This window comes from Spea bombifrons, chromosome 8, assembly GCF_027358695.1.
Source record: "Spea bombifrons isolate aSpeBom1 chromosome 8, aSpeBom1.2.pri, whole genome shotgun sequence".
NCBI lineage: Eukaryota > Metazoa > Chordata > Amphibia > Anura > Pelobatidae > Spea > Spea bombifrons.
The window spans coordinates 42,823,592-42,838,873 of NC_071094.1; the positions used below are offsets into that span (position 1 = coordinate 42,823,592).

Consider the following 15,282-nt stretch of genomic DNA (forward strand, 5'->3'; position numbering starts at 1 on the left):
ACTTGTACGTGCAATACTGCACTTGCATAGGATACATAGCAGCCAATCAGTGACATAGGTGGAGGGCAGCTGCAGGGCTGCAGCTTCTACCTCAGTTAAGTGCGTTATTCATTATGGAAGAATGCATATTAAAATACTTCTTTGGTGGGGTTGTGAGATGCGTGGCATCATATGATGTCCCACCTAATCTAAGCCTTGTGCAAACCACATTTCACGATGAAATGGCTCAGTCTTAATCACCCAGACAGACACACTGATTAATGAAAGTCTATGGAGGGAGATCTATGCTTTTTCTATTGGTTTTCATAACACTGTGTGTGTTTTTGGGGGGGAACTATCATTTTTGGGTATGATATTATATATATTTACTAAATAAAAACATTTACACGAGGAATTGTTGCAGAAATGCGGCTGGGGAAGTAAAACGAAACCAGTTCTATTACCCAACGAATGCAGAAAATGGAGCAATAGTCTGCTCTTCTGTTTACAGATAATAAGAGGAAGGGCAGCAGATTCTGGCCACAAACTGACCCGAGGTTCCTTTTTTCTTTAAAGTTGCACCAAACCAACCTTCCCTCTATCTGGGGACCCCCACCCATGTAAGCCCCCCATGTAAGTCCGTTCCCCCATCTCTCTCGTTAAAGGAACAGTCGTGTGATTTCCCTTTACGTTGTCATGAACCGTTGTATCGTTTGCAAATGCGTGCGGGGGGGGAATCTGCAGAACTCCCCGTATGGATTTGCCCCATAGTTTCTGCGCAGGACATTTGTGCTGGTAAATGGTGTTAGCGTGTGTGTTAGTGTATGCGGGGGAGAGCGGCATATAAGGGGGTATACGGCATATCTGGGGGGCAGAGCGGCAAATAAAAGGAAACAAAAAAATGCATTTTCTCAATCATAGTTTTTATTAAATATGAAAAAATAGTTTACATGTGAATTAATATTTACTAGTAAAACTTTTTTCCTATAGCGTCATCTTATATTCAGGCTTTTTCTTTTTTTCCTAAATTATGTTCAAATTTTGGGGGCGTCGTCTTATAATCGAGTGTGTGTGTGTATATATATATATATATATATATATATATATGTATATGTTATATATATATGTGATATATATATATATATGTTATATTATTTATTAACAAACCCTCTTCTATGGTAAGTTTACGGGAACTTCTCCCCCTCCTGTGTGTTTGTTTCTGATTGCGTAACGCACCCCTCCTCCCCTGCTTAAGTACCTATTGTGAAACCGAAGTTTATTTTAACATTAACGGGAATTCACCTCGTTTTGACTTCCCAAAGTTCACTTTTCAGACCTTGCCCCCCCTTTCCTAGGTAAAACCTCACTCGCCCTCCCGGTCCGTAGCACAGGGGCAGACGGCAGGGAACGGTGAGCAAGAGAGCGGCATGAGAGAGCGCGGACCTTAATACAACTAAAATAAGACCTAAGCAGAGCGTCATTTCTGGGGGACCCCCCACCGGACTTCATCTCCACCAATTTTTGGGGAAGGAAATAGGGAGAATTACAGCTTATTCTCCCCCAAGACATTCAAGAGACGATCCGTTATCCAGAATGCTCTGTTTAATCCTTCTCAGCGTGTTAGCAGGTAAGTAACAAAGCGATAAGCCGTAAAGGACATCAATAGGTCAATGTGCTTTACTCCAACTGCGTATACTTACATTCTTTAAGGTGAAACTACTGTTTCCAATTATTATTATTATTAGTAGACGAGAATTGACAGACTAAGCAAAAACCGATCCATTAGGTGGAGAGGCTCGCCTCGCAAGCTTACAATCTTGAATCTTTGCCTATTAACGATCCATCAATATAGCTGCACCGTATTGTAGTAACGTCGACAGGTGAATTTATTAAAAAATACTGCTTTAGTATTTAATTAGAAATAGAAATCCACAAAATTAAAAAAAAGATAAAGATACACAAAATACCAAAAAAAATTTATCAAAAATATATATACCGGTAATTTATATATGGTGAGAGTTGGTACCGTGTTAGCCGTATATTACATATTTGATTCCTATTTTTTTGTTTGTGTTGTGTTTATCTGTCTGATATTAGTATTTATAAATTTATTTTCATTTAGTGGTTTTATATTTCTGTTATTATTATTAGTAGTAGTGGTCTTAATAAATACGATTTTATTACTTAAAGTAAAGATACGCAAAACACTAGCCAAAAAATAATAATAATAAAACAAAAAAAAAATATATATATACGTATGGGTATATAAAAATAAACTCCATATTAGTACATGTTTTGTTTTTGGTATTTCATGTATCTTTATTCCAGTTGTATTTATACATTTTTTTTTATTATTATTTTGTGGATTTTGTTTTATTATTATTATTATATACTATTTTATTATTTACAGTAAAGATGCACAAAACACTATAAAAATAAAATTATATATATATACGGTGTGTATATATATATATATATATATATATATATATATATATATAAAGAAAATCCATATTTAATTTTTTTGTTAGTATTTTGTGTATCTTTCCATTTGTTTTTATATACTTTTTTTTTTTTTTGTGGATTTCTATTTCAGTTTTATTCCTTGTTCCCTACTTTCTCATATAAATGGGGAGTTTGTTTATAAAGAGCGATTCTGGCACAAAATTGCATTTTCTGATCATCATAGCAACCAATGGAAGGGTCCGTTCAGCAGGACTGTTTCTTTGGCTGCTATGACGACCAGACCACATTTGCAGAAAAACAGGTCTTTAGAAACCCGAATATGTAACCGATAGCCCTCATTAACCCTTTCACTACCTTGCCCCCTCCATCCCTCATTCTCTACACTGCAGGGAGATCTTATCTAAACTAAGTTTATTTATTTCACGGGGTTATTAAAATAATAGCCCTGGTGGGGGGGGCTGTAGATATCGTCCATCTGGATTTAACGCTGACTGAAGATTTAGAAATAAGTTGCCGTGTTTGGGTTTGGACGTTAAAATAATTGAATTAATTGTTAATTTCTTATTAGCGATATTAGAAAGGATCTATAAGGTAATGTATGTATGTTTGCAGATGACATACGTCCCAACTTTTACCCCCCCAGCGAATAGGGACACTGGGGGCGGAGCTTGGGAGGTAAGAGGTACTGGGCATGTCCGCGAAATAGAATATTTAAATAATACTTATGTATTTAACAAAGCACAGGAGGGAGAAAGCGGCCAGAATCTAAAACTAGAGGGTCAGAGGCTTAGATGTAATGTAAGGAAGTTTGACTTCACTGAGAGGGTGGTAGATAAGTGGAACAGCCTCCCAGCAGAGGGAATTTAAACATGCGTAGGATAGACATATGGCTCCTGAGGCAAAATGACTGATTAAGATTTGAGCAGGAAAAACGGGGGTCTGGATGGATCTGATCTGCCGGCAATTTATATGTTTCTATGTTTCCTCTCCTAGTTTCTACTGCTGCCCCTGCCTCAAAATGTAACCTCAGCAAGGTGGGCATTTCTGGAGGCAACTACACCGTGGATGAAAGAGCAGGCAATGTGCACTACGTATGTCCGAAAGGAAAGTACCCCTATCCAGCGCCCAAGCGGGACTGTCAGCGCAACGGGCAATGGACGAAAGAGAAGATAAAGGCTGTCTGCCAAGGTAACGTTCCGTGACAAGTGCCGCGTCTTCTGCTCTAATATCAGGGCTTCTTGGAACCCCCGGCCACAAGCGGCGCTGTTTCACGATCACCCACCCAACGAGCCGCCTGCTTCTTTTCCCCTTTAGATATTCGGTGCCCCAGTCCTATGATGTTCGAGAATGGAGAATATTACCCGAGGAAAGCTGCATACCACATCGGCGACGTTCTGTCCTTTGAATGCTGGGGAGGATTCGAAATGAAGGGACCGGAGAACCGGACGTGCCAGGAGAATGGAAAGTGGAGCGGGAAGACGACGGTGTGCGAAAACTTTGGTGAGAATACTGGCTTTTTCCTCCCCATTTGCTCCCATATTACCATATGTTACTTATTACCAGTACTTGGCAGCACTTATTGTACCTCCAATTAAACTGCGAACTGTAAAGAGCTAAATAGTACTGTGGCACGCATTCACACACTTGAACACACGCACTCATGCTACAATATGTGCTGTAACAAACACATCTGCACACACATGCTAACACACATTTACACACAAACACTCATGCGAATACACACGTGTACATACACAGTCATGCTAATGCACACTCTTACACATACACACGCATGCTAATACACACACATATACACATGCTAACAAGCACATTTACATATATACACTCATGGCAACACACTTATACATGCACACTCATGCTAATACACACTCTTATACATACCCACTCACGCTAACACTCACTTACACATGATCACTCATGCCAAGCCCTTGTCATCTGTCGCACTCTCCCTCACTCTCTGCCTCCTTCCTTCACTTCCTTACCCTTTCTCTCACTCCTTACCATCCTAGCAGCTTCATTGCAAATCACAAGATTAGAAGCACAACCCAAAACCAAAATAAAATTCCGTATTTATTCACCTTTCACAGAAAACAAACCCAGAATAAGCAATCGTCTCCCTTAAAAGATCGTTTTACTTTTTTTTTTTTTTTTTTTTTTTTTTTTTTTTAAACGCGAGCTAGAATTGCACTCTCACTCGCACTCAATGAGCAAGGAGTCTTTTGTTGTGATGTTTTATCTGTTTGTATGGCGTCTCTCGGCACAGGAGGTTACTGCCCCAACCCTGGAATCCCTATCGGCACAACTAAAGTTGGAAGTTCTTACGGAATTGAAGACAAAGTCATTTACGAGTGCAAGAACGGGCTCGAGATGTTCGGATCGAAAGTGAGAGAATGCCAGGAGAACAAACGATGGTCGGGCGCCGAACCTTCATGCAGAGGTGCGAGAAACGTCTCAAAAAAGAGACTCTTTAATTAGTTTTGAGGAATGAAACCCAGATTTTGGCTGTTACTATGCGAGGATATAGCTTTAGTCTGGACTTGGTGATGACATCGCGGGAGGTCGTCGGGGTATTAAGGAGGGCAGCATCTATCAGATAGGCGAGAGTATGTAACATGCATATTACATATAATACCGAAGACTAACCTCCGCGCCCTTCTTTGATTGAAGGGGCATCTTCGACTAAGTAGCCCCACGGAGGCAGAGCAGGTTTTGAGTTACAGGAGGCATCTTGGCGATCTCACATGGGGTATTCTCTCTCCCGCAGACTGGTACGTGTTCGACACCCCGGAGGAAGTGGCTGAAATGTTCTCCTCCACTCTGTCGGCAAACATCGAAGTCGCCGACCCGGATAAGATAAAGCAAAGTACAAAAATATTCTCTTACTCAAGATAAAAATGTAATAAAGCAAGAACTGCTTTATATGTATTTTTCCTCCCCTATGTGTCCATATGAACCTATTATCCCTCTAGGTGACGTCGATCGGAAAGTGATCATAAAACGCGGAGACCCGATGAACATATTTATCATCCTGGATGCCTCGAAGAGCATTGGACAAAAAAACTTTACCGTCGCAAAAGACAGCAGTATAATATTTATAGACAAGGTATGTGCGGGAAGGCATTGAGAGGCTGCATGCGAGTGTGCGTAGCCTTTCTGTGCAACACTCTAATTAACACTAATGGTGATTCATTGGTAAGATCCGTCATTTTGTGCTTTCCAGTTTCTATGGCAACAACCTAGCGGTGTATGCTTTTGTATCACATGACTATTAAGTGTTCCCGACCCGCACAAAAATGAATGAGACCACATTTTACGCGAATGATTATTTATTTCTGCGAAGAATGGAAGCAGTGATGTAACGATAGAGAGATTACTTAGTGAGGAGGAATAATCATGTCGATCCTAAAACAGGAAGTGTAATAACCCTGAACGCTTGGGTTCTCCTTTTTTAATTAACGTTTTTTTTTTTTTATGCCTTAAATGCATGCATACAATGTTCTAATACCTATTTTTTTTCCTTAAGATTTCCAGCTATGACATAGAGCCTCGATACGCCGTCATCTCGTATGCTTCACTTGCCATCCCAATTGTGCGTCTCTCGGAAAAGGAAAGCCTGGATGCCAGCGCCGTCTCCGAACGGCTGGAAGAATTCAAGTATTCGAGTAAGAGCTGTGTGACTTTTTGTTTATTTACAGCAAAGGGTTTTCCCATTTATTTTCCTTCTCCCCCTGATCCTGGTAGTAAAAGACAGTTAATGTACTTCAGACATACATGCACACTGGGTCACACGGCAGGTCTCAGTGGTCCAGTGTTGACACGGTGGTGTATTCTGGCCCAGGCTGACTGCAGCTCACCCTCTTGGGGTCCCTGTAGGACCACCATACCCGGGAACTCAGGGTTTTTGCTCCAATCTCAGTTTGAAGGGGTTAAATCTCAGGGTCGCTCATTAATACATCGATCTGATAATGTCTGAGATTTCTAATTGGCTCTCAATAAGAAGGTAGTGCGGAAGAGGCGGCTGCCCTGGTATACGCTTAGAGCACCGCCGAAGATTAAGATACCACTGGTTCCACTGGTATTAAGATACCACAAGACATTCAACGGGATTTTTATTTAAAAAAAGCATCCAGATGAAGCATTTCACGAGCCGGTGGCTCCTCGCTTTTGGAATTTGTTTGGCTGTTTGTGAAGAAGACCGACTTCCATCTCAGCACTAAGGTTTGCAGTCCGTGTCACATCGCCGGTCGTGGAGCCGCCTAACTCATTACTAGCGTGAGGATAGTGGAGATGCACCGTCAGGCGTGTGAGGTTTATTACGTGTGATTTATTTCAGGCCACGAAGATAAGCGAGGAACGAACACGCGGGCGGCTCTGGCTCTGGTCAATGAGATGCTGGTTGCTCAGGAGCTAAAAGACAACCAGAATTTTCTGAAGACTCGAAATGTCATCCTGCTTATGACGGACGGTAATAAAAAACTTCCAGCGTCTAAACACCCGATATTTAATATCTGTGCCGGCATTTCATACATGTAAATCTCTGACATGCTATCACATAGTATTTTGGTGCACCCAGGACCACATTTTAGAGCACCGTTATTGAAAGCAGCGCATGCCTATGTTTTTACAGACTCCGGGTTCCATCAACCAGTTCTTTCTTTGTAGGAAAATACAATATGGGTGGCGATCCCCGCGTGGAGATGAAGAAGATCCGAGAGCTACTGGACATCGGAAAAAGAGAGAACCCAAGAGAAGACTATTTGGGTACGGAAACCATCCTGGCTACAGACCGGCAATGCTCCATGCGTGCGGTACTAATGCCAACACTGTGTATTATATCGAATGTACCGGCTACCGACCGGCAACGTACCGTATAATACTAACCAATGCCAACACTGTGTATTATATCGAATGTACCGGCTACCGACCGGCAACGTACCGTATAATACTAACCAATGCCAACACTGAGTATTATATCGAATGTACCGGCTACCGACCGGCAACGTACCGTATAATACTAACCAATGCCAACACTGAGTATTATATCGAATGTACCGGCTACCGACCGGCAACGTACCGTATAATACTAACCAATGCCAACACTGTGTATTATATAGAATGTACCGGCTACCGACCGGCAACGTACCGTATAATACTAACCAATGCCAACACTGTGTATTATATAGAATGTACCGGCTACTGACCGGCAACGTACCGTATAATACTAACCAATGCCAACACTGTGTATTATATAGAATGTACCGGCTACTGACCGGCAACGTACCGTATAATACTAACCAATGCCAACACTGTGTATTATATAGAATGTACTGGCTACCGACCGGCAACGTAAAAATAAAGTTAATTAAACCGGCTATGCGCTATCAAATAAACTATGAAACGGCGTTGTACTAAACAATGTTTTGGCTGCACTTTGTATGATATCAGTCGTACCAGTTACTATACGCTGTACTCATTTACAGATGTGTATGTCTTTGGCCTGGGTAGCGATCTCGTTCTGAGCGAGCTGAATGAGCTTGCATCAAAAAAAACCAACGAGGAGCACACGTTCGTAATGGAGAACGCAGACACCATGAAGCAAGCCTTCGAGAAAATGATAGGTAGAACGGCTACTTGCTTGGCGATCATCCTACCTTCCACCGCCTTAAAGGATCTCATCTAATCATTCCTTTCTTCTGTTCATTCAGGCTTTCTCATTCTTTTTTCATTCCTTTCCTTCTTTCATTATTTCCTCCATCATCATGTCCCTGTCTGTCTTTGTTTTTTCACGCTCTAAGATGAAACAGACGCTATGGACATGTGCGGACTCAACAAAGCTGACTCGGCTGATGAAAATGAGAAGTTTCCTTGGATCGCTAAAATCACGATTGTTGTGAGTATTGCCAGCATTCCCTGACATATAGCCATGAACACTAAGCACTCAGCCTCACCGATAGATAGTCATAAGCACTCACCGACAGCCATGAACACCCAGCACTCTGCCAGATAGCCATGTGCACTCAGCCTCACTGAAAGAAAGACGTGAGCGCTAAGCACTCCCCGACAGTGACCTTGGCGTTCAGTTTAGGGGAATCTGTTAATTTATTAACTTATTAGGTAAGATAGTTAACTTAGTTTAGGTTGAAAAAAATATGTAAGTTCCTACATCGATCCTACCAATCCTTCCTGCCATTGATCCAAAAGAAGACCCCTCCCCCCTCTCCATTAAGTTATCTCTCCCCTATTGTTAATCTGCTGATTGTTGCAGGATTGTCGGAGGTGAAGGGAGAGAACATCCCTAAAAAGGACAAGCTAACGGTAGTATAATAAAATAATCGGCGTGTCCTAAAGGCTGTGAAGGTGGCCGTTCCTTGGTTCACAGTAAAGTTAAAGTACATCATTTATCTAATTCAACAAATATGTCTCAGGAGATAAGTCATTCAGCGACCCGGCCGGTATCTCACCAGGAGCCCCTACGAGCCACAAAGCATGCAGACAAGAATGATGATTAAGCGAATATCGATAGATCGGCATTGCTGACAGCTAAATATCGTTTTTACCCTTTATCTCCCATCCAGCGCGCTGGTACACGAGAGGTTTGCAAAGGATCCATTCTGTCCGAATACTTCATCCTGACGGCGGCTCACTGCTTCCACTTCGACGAAGACGTAGAAAATATTAAAGTGGAAATCGGTGACAGTGAGTGTTTCCTGGGCTTTCTCATTTCTTTCTCAGTTTACTCCCTCTTTCTCTAACCATTGATTACTCCATTGCCGTAGTACATGGTAACGTGAATACACCGCGGCACAACAAACAAACATATTCCAGATTAATGCCGGATGTCAAGTCTTAAATTCACTGTCCGTCCCCTCATGCACAGTAAGAGACGACAGCGTGCTCTTGCCCTACATGGGCTGCTTTGGCAGGATAAAAATTATATCTTTCATATAATTATATTTAATTCTTTGGAAAAATGAAGTGTGAAATTGTAACAAAAAGAAGCACGCATGCCCAGGTTTCTATATTACATTGTATAGAATGGAGAAGTCCGCTCGTCAAACTTCTGCATTGGGTTTCTGTAGGTTTTAGAGAGAAGGAATAGATGATGCTTTAAACAAATCCGGTACTGTCCCTTTAATTCAGTACCCAAACCTCTGCTCATTCTGGCATTATTGTCATTATCCTTTCCTCCTTGCTCTCTGTCTCCGTTCCTTACCTCTCCTTTCCTCCTTGCTCTCCGTCTCCTTTTTTTTAACCCTCTTTTCCTCCTTTCTCTCTTTCTTCGTTCCTTAACCCTCCTTTCCTCCATGCTCTCTGTCTCCATTCCTTAACCCTCCTTCCCTCCTTGCTCTCTTTCTCCGTTCCTTGACCCTCCTTTCCTCCTTGCTCTGTCTTCGTTCCTTAACCCTCCTTTCCTCCTTGCTCTCTGTCTCCGTTCCTTAACCCTCCTTTCCTCCTTGCTCTCTGTCTCCGTTCCTTAACCCTCCTTTCCTCCTTGCCCTCTGTCTTCGTTCCTTAACCCTCCTTTCCTCCTTGCTCTCTGTCTACCTCCCCTTTCATTACTGATTTCTTATACATTGCAGGTAAAGACCTGCTGATTGTGCAGGAGTTTTACCGGCACCCCCTTTATAAGCCAGAAGGGAAGAAAGACAAAAACGTCCCAAAATCCTTTGACTATGACGTGGCTCTTCTTAAACTCAAAAGGAAAATCCGCTATTCCAGCCAGGTTAGGTAAGATCGCCTTGATACTCCGCAAACACACAAAGGAATATGTGTGCTCCTGAACGGGCGACTGTCACACCTTATAGAATAACTAAATTCATGTCTCAAAATGATTCATAGTTTATAACTATTTGTCTATTAGAGGCGACGACCACATGGTGTCTCCGAGCAGCAGAGCCAAAGTTATTCCATCACTTTCTATCTCCCTTCTGCTCCCCAAAAGCAATCAGCAACATTGGAGCAGGAGAGAGATAATCCTGAGAACACGGCATAATATGGCTGCTCCCACGGTGTCTTTACAAACTTTATATACATACTTTATAGACATACAAGTAAAGATGATAAAGTATGTGTGTAGAAAGGGGGTATATTAACAAATTCATTTTGTTGGATTGAAACATTTGGCTTGCTAATATCTCCGGGTCATTCATGGTCTGTTATTACACACGCTCGTCCCTGTTATTCACACGTCCCAATAGTTGCCCCTGGTCATTCAGGTACTTAGGAATCTGAATACAAGATACACCGGGCCCTGTATTACCCAAAAGCCTGTTTTGTATGAAACCGAGGATATCAAATATAAGAATATTCAGAGTTCGGTAATATGATAAAATGTAGACCTTTAAAATAGAAAAGGACAGCAATAAAGTACGGCACCATCTTTGAGTCCAAATCCTACATTTTGCAGTTGGGTAAAATGTTGGAGGATTTCAGGACATGAAATTGAGTAGATAATGCTGGCTCTGCCACAGGCTGCCAACGATCCCAGCTCACAAGTTAATTAGTGGACTTCGTTATGCTGAAAGCTGGGAACTTACATTTTATGTTTTATGACATGGACTTTGTGTGTCGTTGCAGACCCATCTGTATTCCGTGCACCAAAAGCTCAGCGTGGGCCTTAAGGAAGAAAGATCCGGAGACAAAGTGCGTAGACCATGGTGAGTTGGGGGAGAGGGCGGTGAGATGCAGCGCGGCGGGAAGAGAGAATGGGTTTTAAACCGGTGTGGAGATGGCGTGAGAGGAGATCTTGGTGTCTGCGGGAAGGATGTCTCCTGACAGCAGGCAGACAGAGTGAATATGGGAGGATGAAGGATAATATACGGCATAACTAATCATATCTTTCCTTCCTAGAGAAATTACTGTTTTCTGAAGAACTGGTCAAAGCTCTGTTCATTGCACAGGAAGACACGAATCCCATGGAGCAGAAGGACGTGAGAATAAAGATGGGGAAAAAGGTACTAATGTGTGGAACGCACGCTCCTATCCACACACACACTATATGACCAAAAGTATTGGGACACCTGACCATCCCATCACACCTACATGACCATCACTCCTACATGATCTTGTTTGACATTCCATTCCAAAACCATTGGCATTAATATGCAGTTAATCGTCCCCTTTGTGGCTATAATAGTCTCCACTCTTCTGGGAAGTCCTTCCACAAGGTTTTGGAGCCTCTGTGGGAATTTGTTCCCTTTCAGACGAAAGAGCATTAGTGAGGACACCCACTGGTGCTGAGCGAGAAGGTCTGTCTCGCAACCATCGTTACAATTCCCATCTCATAGGTCAGGCCTCTGTGCGGTCACTCGAGGTCCTCTGCACCAAACTCCAGGGCAGATCACGCAGGGCAGACTGTTGTCAAAGGTGGCATCAATGACTGCCATGTTTAACATCACTGAGCTCTTCAGTATGACCCATTCTACTGCCAATGTGTGTCTATGGAGACTGCTGCATATGTGTTGGATTTTATACACCGGCTACCAACGGGTGCAGCTGAGACCCCTAAACTCAATAATTAGGAGGGGCGTCCACTTTTGGTCATATAGTGTACTTGTAATGTAATGTGCCTTAGCTAAGCTCCCAGCCCTGTGCACCATCGCCTTCTCATCATACCTGGGAACTTCTGGGTTCCGGCTTCCCTTGTGGGATGCAGCAAGGACTGCCCACTGACTTCGGTGGGAGGTCCGGCAGCGGGAAACACCCCAGTTTAAAGGGAAAATAGACGTGGAGCAGGGCGTGTCAAGACCCCTGTCCCGCCACCCGGAGGATTCTTGTCTTGAACCGGAGAAGGGGTGCTTCACCCGGCAATCTCCTGGTCAAACCCGGAGAGTTCCCAGGTATGCTTCTCATCCTTTGTGACCTTTTCCTCTTCTCTTTTGCATCCCCCCCCCCCCAGAGGGAGGGCTGCCTCTCAGCGTCTGCAAAAATAACGGAATTTGAGAATGTGGCGGATATTCGCGATGCCGTCACCGACCAATTCCTCTGCACGGGGGGAACGGAGCCGGTTGTGGATCCCCCGACCTGTAAAGGTAAATCATCATCTCTTACTCAGCATTTACGTTACATCGATACTTTGTAGCTTACATTCCTTTTCTGTCTTATCTCCTTTCCTTGTGATAAAATTGATTAACGTATTCAATTTCAAATTTCTTTTTTCATCATGGGACTATCCCAATGTCACCCATATTGTCCTTCGCAGTTTTAACATGGTCCTTGGGTTTCATTTTGTACAGGAGACTCTGGAGGACCCCTGATCATTAACTATAAGAATCGTTACATTCAGGTATGTAAGCACGATTGGTAGCGTCCTTTTTCTCTCCCTCTCAGCGTTGTAAGAGGGGAAAAGAACATAACGTAGTTCTTCCTATTTCTACAGAAGTAACACAATAGGGATAGGATTCTATTTTTGTATCATTTAAAGGGGTTTGACCTTTAAACGAAACAAAGTGGGTAGACATTTTGGGGGAAAAGTGCAGTAAAAGAGCAACGGGTAGACCGGAGGGTCCCTGGCCGTTGTCTGAGCCGGCTATAGGTTGGTAGTCATTCCGCTTCTCGGAGTAACACATCGCTGATCTGCTGTGTCCTACGAACCGGGTCAGATGGATGTTTTAATTACGACCCCCGGGTGGTGTCAGACGCTATACCCTCACCCTACGTATATGTGCCTAATGGGAAAACTACTAAAGTATCTCTCCCGAGGCTCTTCAACTGCCAAAGGTTGACTGGGAATCATGGAGGTTGTAGCTGACGTTGGGTTTTTCTGTCTTGAGATAAAGTTCTCAGTATAAATGAAGAGGCCGCGTCTGTAATCACCGTCGTCTCTTCTCTCTCGTTAGGTGGGAATAATTAGCTGGGGCACAGTGAATCACTGTGATAAATCTACGAGGCGGAAAACACCGGTTCCAGAGAATTCTCGGGACTTTCACGTCAGTCTTTTCTACGCGTTGCCCTGGATAAAGGAGATAGCCAAAGACGAACTCGTCTACCTTCCCGACTGAACCTCCTGGATCCCGAAACTGCTTGGGGGCAACGGGGCGACTCGGCTGCCCCAGTCCTACAGACTGAGGGGTAACACAGAAAGATCTCCCATCCCCCACACAGTATTTCTCTATGATGAAGCCCTTGTCACCGGAGGCCGGATTCCATTCAGCGTATAAATGCTTCGTTTCTCGCAGACCGTCCACCTCCTGGATATCTGAAATATATTGTCCCGCCTGCTTGTATCTACTCACACCTCTCTGCAACTTGCCCCGCTGCCCATGCCTCTGGCTCTAACCCCCTCAACCACCCCAACATACACACATCTGCAGTATAGAGAAGTAGGAGGCAAGAACGACATGGAAAATTCTCTATAACATCAATGGAGATGTTTCTCTCACCTTAGTACATCTAGACCATAGACGCACATACAGAAACGGCCAGAGAGTCTCTCCCTTCATGACAAAGGTTCCCTCGGCAGCTAACAAGTGGCAGTTTCATTGCGGCAAGGTAACTCTGTTCTGCCGCAGCTCAACAGCGCTGAGACATCGAATCAAATATTTTTTTTTTATATATAAAGTATTTTCTTAATGTTTTTTAAAGCAGTTTATTGGAAAGTAGGGTACATGTATAAAATAAATGTCCATAAAACCTGTCACGTCTTTTAATTCTGCGTGTGGTACTTTATTTGGCATAAAAACTCTTTCTTCAAGCACCAGATGCTTTGGTTTTTTTTCAATACCAGAACCACCGCTTGGATGCGCCCTCTAACCGGGACCAAGTCCCAAAACGTGGACTTGTGACCTATCCCAGAGCCACCTCTTCTACGCCTGCGCCTATCCTCCGGGCAGACTCCGAACAAGCAGTAGCCGCGGAAACCCTTTCTGAATATCTCCCGAGATCTCGCTCGCTTACTTTTTTACATTTTGCTTACGTGCCTGGTCATGCTTTCCAGTAACGGGTATCGCGTAAGCGTCGTGTGCCAGGAATCCCGGAATCCATAGTTCTTCAGATAACAGGCGCTGGCGAAATGCCAAAAAAAACAACGAAATAACCCTTTGTGTGTATTAATGGTTAACAATGTTTTGGGACTTTTCATCTCCTCTCAGCTGTAAGCACGCATTCTTTAAATCAACCTTCGAGAAAAAGTTTCTCTTGATTGGAATCTCTCCTGATTTCACTGGAACGCCTGGAGAAGCCCAAGCACTGCGAGTTATAGACACTTGTTCCTCTGGTCTTTTTTTAACGCGGCTTCTTTCGATGAAAAAGGTACTGGTATAGCCTTAATAAAGTTAGATTTCGCATCTTCTCATAACCTTCACCTCTCCCAACTTGACTTCGAAAATTGGTTTCCAGTTGTCTGATCCATAAATGTTTTTTCTTCAGTGATCACATCTGATGAGTTTATGAAAATAGTCTTATCTAAACCAAAAGCATCTACTCACTCAAAATCTCAGCCAGGTAGTTACTAGATTTGTGCATTCGTATTCGGGCGATCATGAAAACGAAGGGTGCGTTTTCGTTGCTCAGCCCGAATACTGGACATACTAACACGGCGGCGGCAAAGCGTATACGTATCCCCGGTCCCTTCCCCATCTAGCCTACCTTATCTCCGCAACATCGCAGGGGTTAACGGAAGCGGAAATCCGTAGGTTCTCCGTCAGGAGTTAAAGGGCTGTGTGAACGACTCTATTGGTTGCCTGCAGGGTCCTCCTCTGGCATCAACCAATTAGGCGACCAATAGACTCATGTCGCTGCAAAGCTAATAATGGAGATATAACACCTTATTTATGAAGAAAGAAGAGAAATTGAATTTGGTTACATTAGAAGAATCTG

At 43.2% G+C, this 15,282-nt stretch overlaps 1 protein-coding gene across 1 annotated transcript; it reads left to right on the top strand.

Annotated features, from left to right (window-relative positions):
* The first annotated feature begins 1,472 nt into the window (after nt 1-1,472).
* On the top strand, nt 1,473-13,629 carry LOC128503794 (complement factor B-like). The gene is made up of 18 exons (XM_053473987.1): nt 1,473-1,606; nt 3,439-3,633; nt 3,760-3,945; nt 4,730-4,903; nt 5,231-5,329; nt 5,436-5,569; nt 5,990-6,128; nt 6,800-6,931; nt 7,129-7,227; nt 7,947-8,084; nt 8,262-8,356; nt 9,042-9,162; nt 10,047-10,194; nt 11,044-11,123; nt 11,317-11,420; nt 12,365-12,497; nt 12,702-12,751; nt 13,305-13,629. The coding sequence occupies exons 1-18, from the start codon at nt 1,573-1,575 to the stop codon at nt 13,464-13,466; spliced, it is 2,223 nt and encodes a 740-aa protein (XP_053329962.1). The 5' UTR covers nt 1,473-1,572; the 3' UTR covers nt 13,467-13,629.
* Nucleotides 13,630-15,282: the final 1,653 nt, after the last annotated feature.

Bases quoted from the DNA above. Each gene is read 5' to 3' on its own strand.
- LOC128503794 (XM_053473987.1), top strand. From the start codon at position 1,573: ATGCTCTGTTTAATCCTTCTCAGCGTGTTAGCAG. The intron at 7,228-7,946 runs GTACGGAAACCA...ACTCATTTACAG, and splicing joins CCCAAGAGAAGACTATTTGG to ATGTGTATGTCTTTGGCCTG. The intron at 10,195-11,043 runs GTAAGATCGCCT...GTGTCGTTGCAG, and splicing joins CGCTATTCCAGCCAGGTTAG to ACCCATCTGTATTCCGTGCA.